The 12873-nt window shown below is 44.5% G+C and overlaps 1 protein-coding gene across 1 annotated transcript in view; it reads left to right on the top strand.

Moving 5' to 3' along the window:
- The window catches only part of MDGA1 (MAM domain containing glycosylphosphatidylinositol anchor 1), a 114727-nt gene that overhangs the window by 60467 nt on the left and 41387 nt on the right, over window positions 1-12873 (top strand). Inside the window, exon 9 of the mRNA XM_042874835.1 lies at window positions 9806-10075. Within this exon, the coding sequence (XP_042730769.1) occupies window positions 9806-10075 (270 nt within the window). The remainder of the gene's footprint in view (window positions 1-9805; window positions 10076-12873) is intronic.

Here is a 12873-nt window from a genome sequence, read left to right as displayed (position 1 = left end):
AGAGGAGGTAAAACAGAGCTGGTGGGGAGGTCAGGGAATCAGGCTATGTCCTTGAATGATTGCCAGTGTGTTAATGCTTCCTTCCTATGCTCTCTGCTGCAAGAGGAGACCCTGAACTCTGGAGAGTGATTTCTGGGAGACCACCATACGTAGAGCCCTCAGGAGTGACAGTGCTCATCCTAATGCAAGGGAAGATGAGAGCTGCTGGGCTGTGTGGGTGCTTTTGCAGTCAGGTCGGTGTGCTGCTGGTCTGGAAAGATGGTGGCAACTTAGAGAGGGCAAGAAGTTTCCAGCAAGAGAGTGACTCCTCCGTAGCTTGATCCTGGGCCCTTCCCTGGTTTTGCACTCTCTTTGCAGTAGATATTTGGCTAGCAGCAGAAGCAGATCTCTCTGTAGTTCAGCGTCTCTTGCTGTTAATGGTATGAGGTTATTAAGAATGTATACACCAGGCTCAGCATGTGAAACTAAAAGGCTAAATTATTGAAACAGCTGAGAAATAATTCTAAGATGTGAGACTAGATGGCTTACAGCCCACTTTTCTTAATCCGTTTATGGCTGGGGCCTGGTTGAGGCCCAGAATCTTCCACTGTCCTGCCATTGGTATTATCCTAACCTAGAGGCAGAAAGATGCCTTCACAGGGATACAGGTCATCACCAGTTTTGGGAACAAGGTACAGAGAGATGATTTTCTGTGGCCAGCAATCTACTAAAGATGCATTTTTGAGAAGTGTGATGGTTACTGATATGACAGATAAAGAGTTGGTTTTGGTTGGTTTTTTTTTTTTTTTTTTTTTTTTTTTTCCATTAGAATTGTTTAATAGAGGAGGAGTTGGAAGCAGGGACTTACGAAATTCACACTTTTAAAGGCATGCAGGCAACAGTACGAAGGACAGAGAGTGAATACAAAACTCTTAGATGGCGGAGACTGGTTATTTGGCAGCTGATGTTTTGGAGCCAGTCGCTGTTCTGGAAGACCCCAGCCATTTTCTCTGATGGACTGCCTGAACTTATCTCCGTTTTTCCAGCCTTCATCCTTGATTGATCTGATCAATCCTGATTCATCTGAAGATGATGATGACAGTGATGAACAGGTAACCATCCAAAGAGAGAGACAGTAAAAATGCTAATAGTTAAAAATGTTCTCACCTTTCCTTTCTCTATTCTACCTCTGCTGACCCTGTGTTTTTAAATTGTGTGCATTTCCTAAATTCCTCTATGCACCACCCGCCTTGTTATATTAACTCTTGTGGGGAAAATTGCTTTAATATCTGTTGACCTCGGCTGCTTCATCTATGAGACTGAACGTCTGACATAAATCTTCTCATTTGAGCATCCTTTTAGCCTCCTTCTGAATGGTTACGTTTTCATTGTCGTCATCTTCCTCAGATGAATCAAGATCAATCAAGGGTGAAGGATGGAAAAATGGGATAATGATGACAGTTAGCAGAGCAGGATATTAAACGACTGGCAGCAGAACTCAGAAGCAGCAGATAGAGAAATGATGGAGAACTGGGTGTTTTCTCTACACTGATTTCTTCCCCCTTGATTCAAATTTCTTACCAGGCCTGATGTCTGAGGAAAAGTCTGGTTTGTGTAGGCAGCTTCTCCGCTCTATAGATAAGAACCACCGCATTGACTTCTCCTAGTCTAGCTTTGCCCCATGCATCCTTTTTTTTCTTAATAGTACAGGCAGAAAATTTAAAGTAAACATATTAAGGAGTGCTGGTTAATATTTGATTATCTTAACTGCCTTTGGTGGCCCTCCTTCCCTACCAGGCTCTTTCTGGCTTGGATCTTTTCCCCATCCAGCTCTGGCACCACCTTTGCATTAAAGGACATCTGATTTTTTTTTTAATCAACACTTTTGCTCTTGGCTATGCTGCCTCTTGCTGTACCTGCCTGTTTTGAAAGCAGCTGTGGAGGGATCATCTAGTGCTCCCACTTCAGCTTTCAAACTGAAAACAGAAGGTGAGGTAAGGCTTGTAGCCCAACTCTGAGCAGAAGGCTCTGACCACCTGTGGCTCTGACAATCACCGAATTTCTAAAGAAGGAACTCTCCTCCCTTTTGACAGGATTGTCATTCTCAGAGGCATTTTCTCCTGCAGCCTCTCTGCCTCTAACTTTCCAAACATATGGAGGTGATTGAATTGCTCCAGCAGCTGGTGATGGAATAAGAGCCTGTTGCTACTGGGCTGCTGCTTGGAGCCAGCAGTCACCTTTGCCTAGTAGCTCTTCTGGGTGTGAGTAAGATCTTCCCTGAGAGACAAGGGGAAACAGACAATTCCTTGCAGGCAGCTGCATATTCTGGACAGGAGCCCTAGCAGTGGCACTAATTGGATGCTGTCTGGAGTCCAAAGATTTATTGCTTGATTTGCTATAGGGAAAGTGCTGTCTGGTGTCTGTTTTGCTTTCCAGAGTAGCTCCGCTGTGGCACAAAGCAGCTGAAGCACAGGAGGTGGCACCTGTCCAACAGCAGGACATGCTGCCCGAGTTTCAGATGCATGTTACGATTCAGCTTATGGATGAACTTACTAAACAAGGCACTGAAAGTCACGGAGAGGTTCATGTAGAGGGAAGGCACTGGACATAGCAGAGATGTGAGGGTTGTGGGTAGCTTAGGCTTCCTGAGCAGCCATGCAGGAGGGAGGTAATGTCAAATAGGGATTCCTAGTCCTGAATTGCCTTCTGGAGATGTACCTCACACTTGTTGGTTTTGGGGGAGGTGGCCTTCATGAAAAGATTATGTTCACCTTAAGCACCTCAACAAAGAGCCTGAAGCTAAATGAGTTAAATTTGGCCTTTAAAGTCCTATTTTAGCTAGTTCCAAGTTTACTGTCTTAGCTGCGGGATGATCAGTTCTTTTTTCACTTTTTCTAATCCTCAAGAATGTGGAAGACGTGTCCTAGGACTATGAACATCACAGATGGGCTGTTTTTCTTCTATTTTCACTTCCTTATATTCTGGATGGAAGAACAGGGAATATGTTCTGCTGCAGTGGGCCAAGAAGCTCTGTTTCTGCTCACGTGGTTTTAAATGGTACTGGTATGCTCTCTGCCCTATTGTAGTTCCTCATGCCCTGCTTGTTTTTGCCAGGCATGTGAGGAGAGTTAGAACTGTATATGCAGTTTTCTCTTATACTTTTCTCCTTCCCAAAACCGTTTGTATGTGATTCCTCTGGCATTTAAAATTCTCAGGCAGTGTTTCTGCCCAAAGAAAACAGAAATCTAACACGAAACTAAAGCTGTGCTCCTGTCACCTGAAGAGCAGAGAATGGAGAGAATGGGAAAGCTTGTAGATATGTATATGTATCAAATGCCAACATCATTTGTCAAGAACTCCAGAGAGAATTTGGTCAAAATTTCTCTCATTTTGGTTCAGGTTGGGAACTACTGGGATAGGACAGAGCTGATTACTAGAATGTAAACAGCTATGGGACAGCTTGCAGTAGGCTTAAGCAGCAGCAAGGGAATGAGGTTAGATGGTAACAAAAACTAGTAACTAACCCCCGACGTAGGAAAAAAGATGTGAATTTCACATTCTCAAAGAAGAATCTTATTTGGTTCTTTGTGGTTTGTTTTTGCTGCTTTTTCTTTTCCCTCTCTTTAGTTTGTACTGGCAATGAGTTTCTTTATTCCCAGAACTACCCAGTTGAGTAGCTCACCTATGAATTATTGAGTAGTAAGATAACTGGTCTTCTGCCAAAAGTTAATGCATATGGGATGCTTTTGGGGTGAGAGTATCATTGGCTGACTGTTAGTGAATGTTTGCATCTAAACTATTTATATGCTCTTGGGAGCAGGATGTCACTCCCAGCCCAATTTGTTAAACAGAAGCATGTATTAATGGATGCATGTGTATGAGCCAGCATCTTGTTATCTTTTAGGAGACAGAAGTATAAACCTGAGTGAAGAGTTGGTGGTCTGGCAGTGCTCCAAATGGGAGGACTTCCCTCTTATGGGTACGTGGGTGGGCAGGAGAAAAACAAATCTGGCATAGCTGTCATCCTGCTTCACCACGCTACAACCAGCAAAATTGCATGTGAGTTAAAGACAATATTTTCCAGCATCTCTATAGTAAAAGACTAGATATGGCTTATGCCAATGGCTGGACAGTAATTGAAGGCAGCTGTGAAACAACCATGCTCACTGTCTTACCCTCATTACTTGTTTTGTGAATAACTTTTCTAATTGGGTGGTATGTGGGTGGGGGGAGGGTTAACAGCCTGCATTTCAGACAAATATGTATGTGCCCTCTGTACATACACCATCTTTTCCCACTTAGTCTTTCTTAATTAGGGGAGCACACTGTTTTGAAAGCAGGCACTCAAAGGTAAGCGAGGCATGGGAACGCTTGTCTTTGTAGTGTCTTGTTAGCACGAATTAATTGGGCTGTGAGTCTGAGTGGAGTTCCAGCATGTCTGGGGCAGATCTTTTTTTTTATGGAGACATAAATGTGAGGCAGAAGGAAATTCCCATCCAGGATAGACTTTCTTGAAACTGCTTTATAAGGTGAGCGAGGGAGGTCTCATGCATTAATCATCACAGCTCATCATGCAGGAGAGGATATTCTTTAGCAAATCCTTCTTTATTAAAACAAGGTGAAGATGAGTTGAGCTAATTGGCTTGGGAAGTTCAGAGAAGAAGAAAGCAGAAAAGATTGTTGTGAATATATTTTATTTGCTCTTCTCTTAAAACCAGTCAACCAGCACACAACTAAGCCTGCTCCACTCAGAGCTCTGGTCTTCTGGTCCCTCCACCCGCTTCTCTAGCAGAAAATGTACTCAAAGAAATTTGTATTGTTTGAAATAACAATACTTGCAAGTTGGCTTTCAAGCATTTTGCAGAAATAAATATTTTATCTCTTTATACATGAGGATGCTGAAATGCAAAGACAAAATGCATAGAAGGAAAGATATTCTGGCTTCTAGCTCAGATTGGTTGAGCAAGTTTTTCTCCATTTCCCCTCTTCTATCTCAGAAAGCAACAGAGGAAACTGAACTTGCAAATATTAGTTGGATATTTGTCTTCAAATGGAAAACTGCTTGGTTGGTACCCAACGTGCATTGTTGGAGTATGGATTATGGATGCTGTTTTAGAGAACAGAATTGCTCAACTGTGATTTCACACCCTTGTGACAAAAGAAGAGCTTCCTTCTTGCTTGAAGGGAAAGCTGCAGTCTCTCCTGGAACTCAATGCATGGAGTTTTCTAGTTTCTATGAAGGCAGGATTGTGACATATTTAACTTCTCAGATTATAGGTCAAGGAGCTGGATAAAGAAGGCACCCTCTGCTGGCATCCAGACAACTCTGGTATGACTTCAGGAGGGTATCTATCAGAATTCAAATGGATGTTGGATGGAGTTGTATAGATCTTATAAGGCCTTGACACAGCCATGCTCATTTCCAGAAACAAATTGCTGACTGACATCTTTAGCCACTTTGGATAACAAAATGTAGCTAATAATTGTGACTACACAGGAAGCACAGTCTTTCATACAAGATTTTCTGTATGTTCTTTGCAGTTTTAATCCTGTAAATGAGCGGTCAGTTATCAGCTCACACACACACAGGGTGAGGTGAAGCCTGTGAGCAGGAGTTCCACTGATGCTGTAATTGCATGGCTTGGCTTGAAGAGAGTCATTCAGTAGAGTAGGCTGGGTGCTGTAGAAAATAAAGCCACTTTCTAACCTAGCAAGACTTGGCACTGTTGCTGCTTCTGTTACATGCTGCACTTTCCAGATTTAAGTGAAAAATGTAAATTTTTGTTTAATTGGACTGGTGTTGGAGGACAGAGTAGATCTTGTTTGTTTGCGGTTCATTGCTGCCAGTCTGAGGTGCTCTGGCTTCATCCTTGGAGGAGGAAACACCCAACATCAGCAAATGCATTTTGGAGGCATCTGAGCTTGACAGGAATGTACAGCACTCAGTTGGCACCACAGAGATCACAGAATAGCCCTCCCTGAGCTGTGTGTGAGCATAGTGACGCCTCACTGTAATACTGCATGGAGACTATGGTCTCTCCAGCAAGTACTTTGGATCTGGTGAGGAAGAACTAACCTCCCTTCCTCGAGGCTAAAATAAGAACAGGCTTTTTCAACAAGTATTTGCAGGCTTGGCCACAGCCCAACAACCAGTGCTTTTCTCTCTCACCTGACAGGACAGTACGCTTCAGTTCTAGTTATTCCCAATGAAACCAAGAAAATGAGAGGTTATCGGAGCACAAAGTAACACCCCCTGACACTTGACATTTCTTTGTTGTGCTTCCCTTGCTCCTGCCCTTCATCATTGTGAACACCATGCTAGTTTAGCAGCCCCGTCAGTGCAGAGCATCTGCTCTGGCTCACAGCAAGGGAACTGCTTGCAGCCTGGCTTTACTTTAGGGCGCCTGGCATGCTGGAGTAGGTTGCCTGTGTTGGGCTGATTTGATTTGTTCCTAACGAGCAGGTGAATGATTATGTTTCTTCTGTTGCACAATAATTCTGCTGTGAAGGCAGGCTGCCCTGCCTGTTGTCTCACAGCAGCCGCATCTTAACAAGGTTGTTGGAGGAGCCTTGCTCCTTCATCGCTGCCTACAGCAGCAGTGTGCTGCTCTCTTCATTGCTCCTCCTGCTGGCTGGCTCTTCTAGTGCTAAACAGTGCTGAGAGAAAACAACAATCGTCTGTATTTGTTTGCCCTGTTGTTTGCAGGCGAATCCCGGTGCCCTGCGCATGTAGAAGGTTGGTTGTTTTTTTACCTTCCCCTTGAAGCATAGCAGCCTGCCTCCTGGAGTGTAACTGCTGTTTAACAGAGCACTGGAGATCAGGGGAACATGGGAAGACTTTGGAGAAGCCTCTGTGCAAGGACCCTCCTTTGGAACCAGGGCAAAAACTGAGGCTGATTTCCAAGCTTCCAGAAGAGCACTATGACAGCCAGATGCTGCTGTGTGGAGCAGATATCTTCCTCACAGCCAGAATCATGTTGTAGGTTTCTCCTCGCAGACCGTCAGAGTGCCAGCTCATCTAAACAAGCTCTCTCTTTTGTGCTTAAGCCGGAGATGATAAAAGACCCTTTGTTAATCTGCTAGGATGTTAATCTGCTAGGACCCTTTGTATAATCTGCCTTAGGGTGGGCCTCCCCTTTATGGGTAGCCTACTCACAGAAGTGCTGGCACCCCAGCAGGTGTTGGAGGCCACAAACTGATATCTGGCACTGAAGTTGCTGTTGACTTTTCCTATCCATCCCTCAGCACTGCCCCTTGCCATGGTGCTGCATCCATTGTGCTGATAGCATGACCTGCTTCAGCTCTCTCTACTGAGATCTCAGGAGCTTTGGTGCCATCAGAACAGTTTGTATTTGTTTGCTGTTACCTCGTGCCAAAGGCGAGAAAATGTAATCAGTGTGTACTGTATAGGCACTTTCAGACATTCCCTTCACAAGGTGATAGCATAGTAGCATAGGTCCTGAGCCTGTCTCAGTGCAAATCAAGTAAATCCCATTTCCCAGCTGAGGAAGATTAAATATTTTCTGCATCCTTGGCTGCCGTGCTACTTCTGTGACCTACAGAAGCAACTGGACTGTCTCAGCCCCAGGCCCTCCCACAGTGGAGCTCAGGGGATATCCTTCTGAGGAACACTTTGTCCTCTTTCAGATTCTTTCTTCTGTAACAGTTCCATGCATGGGTGCTGTTCTCCCATTCCCCTCTCTTCCTCTCATGATATGGATCATTTTGAGTACAACCAGAGCTGTTGTGCCATAGTTTTTTTGTTTGTTTTGTTTTTTTAAGCCTTCTTTTCTCTTTTGTATTTCCCCCTCTCCTCCTCCCCACCTTTTTTTTTTTTTTTTTTTTTTTTTTCTCCTGTCACCACCAGCTGGCTTTGATTATAATGTGAGACCCCACCATCTTCAATTAAGGAGCAGATGTAACCCAAGAAATGGGATAGCAGCTAGGGATAGAGATGGCACATTGATGCCACTAGGTCTAATCAAACAACTTCTCACATAATTCTCACTGTGAGGTGGGAGACGTGTATGCCAAAGGCAAGTCAGTGCTTGGAGCACCTGCTGAGACACATTGCTAGCAAAACCATCTGTAATGAGCTGACCACACCACTCAGCACAGCAACGTGAGTTCAGTCAAGGGTTGCTTTTAATCCACTTAAGCACAGTAAAGGGCCCAGAGGCTGAGAGCTGAGAACAGGTATCTAGAAAACTATCAGCCACTGTTGACTAGGGCTGCCAGGTAGAGGGGGTGTTTCTATGCTCCATACTCACAGATTTGACAGTGTTTGTAGGAGGGAGGACACTGCATAGCAGAGCTATGGGGTGGCTGTGGTAAGGATGGAGAAATCACTTTTATTACTAAGCTGTAGGAGAGTCTTGTTGGGGTCAGGCTAGGGGAGGGGATGGGCTGCTGCACTGCAGCATTCCAGGCACGTCTATTTCTGGGCTGAAAGGGTGCTGAAAGACCTGCATGCAGCTGTGTCTGTGGCACAGTGGGTGCTGTGTGCTGCAAGTCTGGGGACCTGGCTGTGCTTGGCAGCTCTTTGGATGCTTAGAAGAGTCAGGTGTTTTTGTAGGCCTATACTGTAAGGAAGTTGTCAGTAGAAGAGCAGATGCTTTGAATCCAGAGGTAAGTTGTGACAGTGGTGGAGCTGCTATAAGCCTGCTCTTCCTCTTTTCCATTTGGGCTAACAGCTGTTTTGTTTTCAGGAAGCCTTCCTCATTTTAGAGAGAGAGCTTCTGGTTATTCCCTTGCGTCAGCGTTTTAATTAAGAGTTTATTGCAAGTGAAACATGTCCATCAGGTATCTGCTGAGATTGAAGTCTTCTGCTATTGCGTTAAATAAGGGGTTGACCCAAGAAACACTAATTCAGACTTTCTCCTTACTTTACCTCAACCATGTCCAAACTATGAGATTCCTATAAATTTTTGTAAGTGCCAAAGAACAAGACTTAACCTCCTTTGTTAAGGAGGTGTCCACGTATCATTCTAGTGCTACTGGCAGGGAAGCTGACATGGAGAGAAATGACTCACATTGCAATGTCATGGCATTGTTGGGAGAGATGAGAATAGGACCCAGGGTCCCTGTAGCTAGTCTCTGATTTATCGTATTGATGTATTTGATGTATATGGGAGAGGCACTCTGACATCCCAGGGTGGTGGAGTCATCATCCCTGGAAGTGTTCAAGAAATGTGGAGATGCAGCACTGAGGGACATAGTTTACAGGGCATAGCTGTGGTAGGTGGATGGTTAGACTAGACGATTCCAGTGGCCTTTTCAAACCTTAATGATTCTGTGATTTTATGATCCTTTGAGTTCTGTGCTGTATGAGGACAGGCAATGTGCATCTCTCCATTTGAACATGGTGTCTCTGATAGGCCTGTTAGTTGAGCATGAGTGTAATTGCTTGGGAGCATACCTGCATGCTCAAGGAGTGCAACTAATGCTGGATATGAGGAATAAGGACTATGGTTGTTTTGACTAGGATCCCAGTGTTGAAGCTAAGCTGTAGTGAGTGTTGCACTTCTCACGTGGTAGGTCGTTGCTTGGTAGCTCCCCAAGTAGTATCTCATTGTAGGATGAGTGCTTGCTAAAAACCACCCCTACCTAGTAAATGGTAAGGAGGGAGTAGGTGGGTCCAGCCCAGTCAGAAGGTAATGCTTGATGGTTATTCCTTTTTTTTTGTTTGGCAAAGTCTGTCTCCTGCTAGACAATAAATGTCTTCTCAGAAGCAATAGATCTCCTCAGAGACAGCACTGTGGTGCCAGTGCTGAGCATTGTCAGCTCTTCCTGATGACATCACTGTCTGTCTCTGTTTGGTCCCCAGTTCCACCGGTGGTGGAGCCAGCCTTCCAGGATGTGCGGCAGGGCATGGGGCGCAGCGTCACCCTGCGCTGCACCATGCTGAAGGGCAGCCCCATGAAGGTGGCCACCTCTGTCTGGCGCTTCAATGGCACCCTGCTGGCGCAGCCCCCTGCAGAGCAGCAGGACTACTCAGAGCTAAAAGTGGACAGCGTGAGCCGGGAGACCAGCGGCAGCTACGAGTGCAGCATCTCCAATGATGTGGGGGTCTCCGCCTGCCTCTTTCAGGTGTCTGGTGAGTCACAGAGCGCACAGTGGAGTGAGCTTTAGATGGCGTCGTGGAAGTGGGTTCAAATGGGGTGGCCTTCTGTAAGCTAGTAGAGCATCTGTGTCTATCATCTAGGCAGACCTTTAAGGCCATATGGAGCAGGGGCAGCTAGTGCAGCCTCTGCTGTATTTTAACAATATTTAGATGCTTGCCTGAAAGATGTGGGACTAAAACTCAAGACTCATAAACTTTCCGGCTTGGGCAAGCTATTTGTAAGTAAGTACTAACCAAGAGGATAGAAAAGCTCTATGTACCCCAGCAGTCTCCAAAAACATCCATTTTTCCCTTTCAAACAATTCAACCAACCACACCATGTATTCCTATGCCTTCCCTACGTCTCTAGGCAGACTTTGTATTACGATGTCTGAAAAGAAAAACAAAGTTTGTGTTGGATACTAGTACTAGTAGATTTGCTGCTCAGTTTTCTTTTTCCAGCATGCAGTGGCACTGGCTCCTAGCACCTGCAACTGCAGAGAAGAGCAGCAGAGTTATAGCAACTAAAACCACACATCTGCTCTAGCCTCTCTGGCTGATCATTAAATCTATTTTTCCCATGACCCCAGAATCGAGTTGGGCACCAGATTCTAAACAAGCTCTTAAATGAGGTTCCCTTAATAAACTAAAAAATCAGTCAAAATATTTTTTTTTCAGCCTAGGGCCAATTTATAATACATGTCAAGAAGGGGCTGGAAAAAAAAAAAAAAAAAAAAAAAAAAAGAAAAGAAAGAAAGGGGGAAAAAAAAAAAGAGAGAATAATTTGCAAATTTCCCACCATGGCAAGCTTTGTTCTTAGCAAATTTGGGAATACTTCCAGGATCTAAATATTGCTGGAAAAATAAGTAGTACATAATGCCATTGTGTGTGCCAGGTCATGCCCCATGTGACAAGATTCCCTTAACAGAAAGCGGTGGTCATCTCTACAGAGCCCTTGCCGGGAAAGCTGCAAGCATTTGTTTTTCTGCATTTCTCTTCTCCTTCCCTGGCATTGATAGCCGATGCTGGCTTTTCAGCTCCAGACATCTCTGCCTGGGCAACTGCAAATCAATTGGACCTTCTGAACCTGTAAAGTAACCAGAAAAATCGGTGGCTAGGCTATGGTACTTGGGCTGAGGACTGCTGGAGTTTTAATTCACATCTGCTACAACCTTCCTTTGTAAGCAGGAGGAACAGCATTGTTTCTTTTTGTTTCTGTTTCTTTCTTGGAAAGACGGACCATAAACCTTCCTAGCTGATGGGCAGGCAGTGACTCACCTGTGACCATGAGGTGTTCAGATGTACTGGAAGCGGAATACAAAACCATGCCCAAGATGGAAAGATCTGTGTTGTGGGATTAGTTCCTTCTGTGCATGGGAGATTAGCTTTTCTGTGATATTGTGGAAGGTTGGAAAAACATCCAATCCACATCCAGACCCTCCCCATACCACTCATCACGTGCTCCCCACCATCTACCGGCACAAAAAAGCCCTGAAAGACTGAGTGAATAACCTTTAGCTCTTTCTGTCAGCTGGAGGAGAAAGGCAAACTTTCTGTCAATGGTAAAAGTTGCCAGAAAGGAAGTTCCAAAAGTATCTTGATGTGCTTCCTTTCTATTAAAAGGATTTTTTTTTAGCTTCTATTTCTATTTTAGAGTCAATTAATAAGGAATTAATATCATGCAAGATTATGATTATAATCAGTTCTGATTTTATTTCTGAATCCATTATGAAGCCTGACTTCCACAGTCAATACAAGTTGAATAAGCAGCAATTAGTCTCTGAGGTGGTTCTGAACTTCTTGCTTGTGCAAAAATTCAAGTCAATAAAAATAATAAGGAAAAAAAGACTTGGAAATACACATCAATATTATCCATCTGAGTTCATAAAAAATAAAATGCTGAATTCTTTTGAGCCTAATTAAAATCATTACTGAATGGCCGGGCCCAGGATTCAAGAGGCAAGGTGCAACACAGTACTTAAGAAGATAGTTGTGGGGCTACTGTGCTCTCCTGCAGCCTTCCCTGCCTGTGTGCAGGCCTGGATTAGACCTGGACTGGAGATAAGCATGCCCAGTGCATTACTCTACCAGCCTTTGAGTTACTGGTTCAGGTCAGCAGTGGCTGGTGAAATGACAAGGAAACCCTTCTTCTCTGAACCATCCAATTTCTCCCCATCCTTGGAGGCGTTAAAGGCCAGGTTGGACTGGGCCCTGAGTGGTTACCTAGTGGTTGGTAATCCTGTCCAAGGCAAGGTGCTTTTGGAGATCTTTATGGTCCCCTCCAACATAAGCCATGCTACGATTCTGTTATTCTCTGTAGTACATCTTTCCTTCTGTGTTTCTTTTCCTCCTGCTTCCTTCTAGTTTTTTAGAGACGTGGGTTTAGAAAACTCTGTCCCTGCAAAATCTCTTGCTGTTTTCACCCTGGCTGAGGTCAACATCCCCTTTGCTGCAGAGTTGACAGCCGTGCTACAAAGAGGCTGGAGCACTGTGTTTTCAAGGTAGGGGAGATGCAGAAGGAACAAGGTCTCCTTTTGAGTGCCATTGTCCCCTGTGTGATAAATAGCACTTTTCCTATGACCTACTGGCCAAATGATCTTTCCTTGGGGATTGTTAGCAGGAGACTCTGTAAAGCTGCAGATGAAACAGAAGAAATGCCAGTTTAAAGTTACCTCAACCTAAGCTACAAAAAGCAAGACACAAAAGAGTAGAGCTGGTTCCAGCTGGAGAATCGAAGCTGTTTCCACCTTTTCTGGTGTCAGTCATGCCCCACTGGTGCTGCAGGTCTGTGA

Source organism: Lagopus leucura, unplaced genomic scaffold, assembly GCF_019238085.1.
Source record: "Lagopus leucura isolate 7727_CA_CO unplaced genomic scaffold, USGS_WTPT01 Super-Scaffold_73, whole genome shotgun sequence".
Taxonomy (NCBI): domain Eukaryota; kingdom Metazoa; phylum Chordata; class Aves; order Galliformes; family Phasianidae; genus Lagopus; species Lagopus leucura.
This window is presented reverse-complemented; position numbering and strand designations above follow the sequence as displayed.